The sequence below is a fragment of the Penaeus monodon genome, chromosome 21 (genome assembly GCF_015228065.2).
Source record: "Penaeus monodon isolate SGIC_2016 chromosome 21, NSTDA_Pmon_1, whole genome shotgun sequence".
Taxonomy (NCBI): Eukaryota; Metazoa; Arthropoda; class Malacostraca; order Decapoda; family Penaeidae; genus Penaeus; species Penaeus monodon.
The window spans coordinates 2,308,138-2,308,549 of NC_051406.1; the positions used below are offsets into that span (position 1 = coordinate 2,308,138).

At 39.8% G+C, this 412-nt stretch overlaps 1 protein-coding gene across 1 annotated transcript in view; it reads left to right on the forward strand.

The window, feature by feature from the left end:
- Positions 1-366, forward strand: part of LOC119586694 — a 2,209-nt gene extending 1,843 nt beyond the window's left edge. The window contains exon 3 of the mRNA XM_037935425.1: positions 34-366. Within this exon, the coding sequence (XP_037791353.1) occupies positions 34-230 (197 nt within the window). The 3' untranslated portion in view covers positions 231-366. The remainder of the gene's footprint in view (positions 1-33) is intronic.
- The last annotated feature ends 46 nt before the right edge of the window (positions 367-412 follow it).

Here is a 412-nt window from a genome sequence, read left to right on the forward strand (position 1 = left end):
TGATGCTTCTGTCTCTTCCTTATGACGTCACAGGTAAAGGGCCCCGTCACGTGACCGAAAGTGCCCTTCCCTCGCCTGGCACTTGGCACTCTCTTCGGGCACTGGACTCCTGTTGGCTCTTCGGCGATGGCACTCTCCCTCATGAGGCATACCCAGGTTGTGGCATCGACGGGCAGTACCAAGGAAATGAAGATGAAAATATGAAAAATTTACTTCAATTTGTTGGTTGATAGATTGCAATATTTGTAGAGATTCACGTTTTTTTTTGTTGATGGACATTGCAAAGAGAAATATTATTAACTCAAAAAGATGTATTTCCTTATTAAGATTTTTTTTTCTTTTTGAGTGTCGAATATAATGAAAGTAATACCCAAGGAAAAACTATTTTATAAACCTTGACAAAATTGTGAAC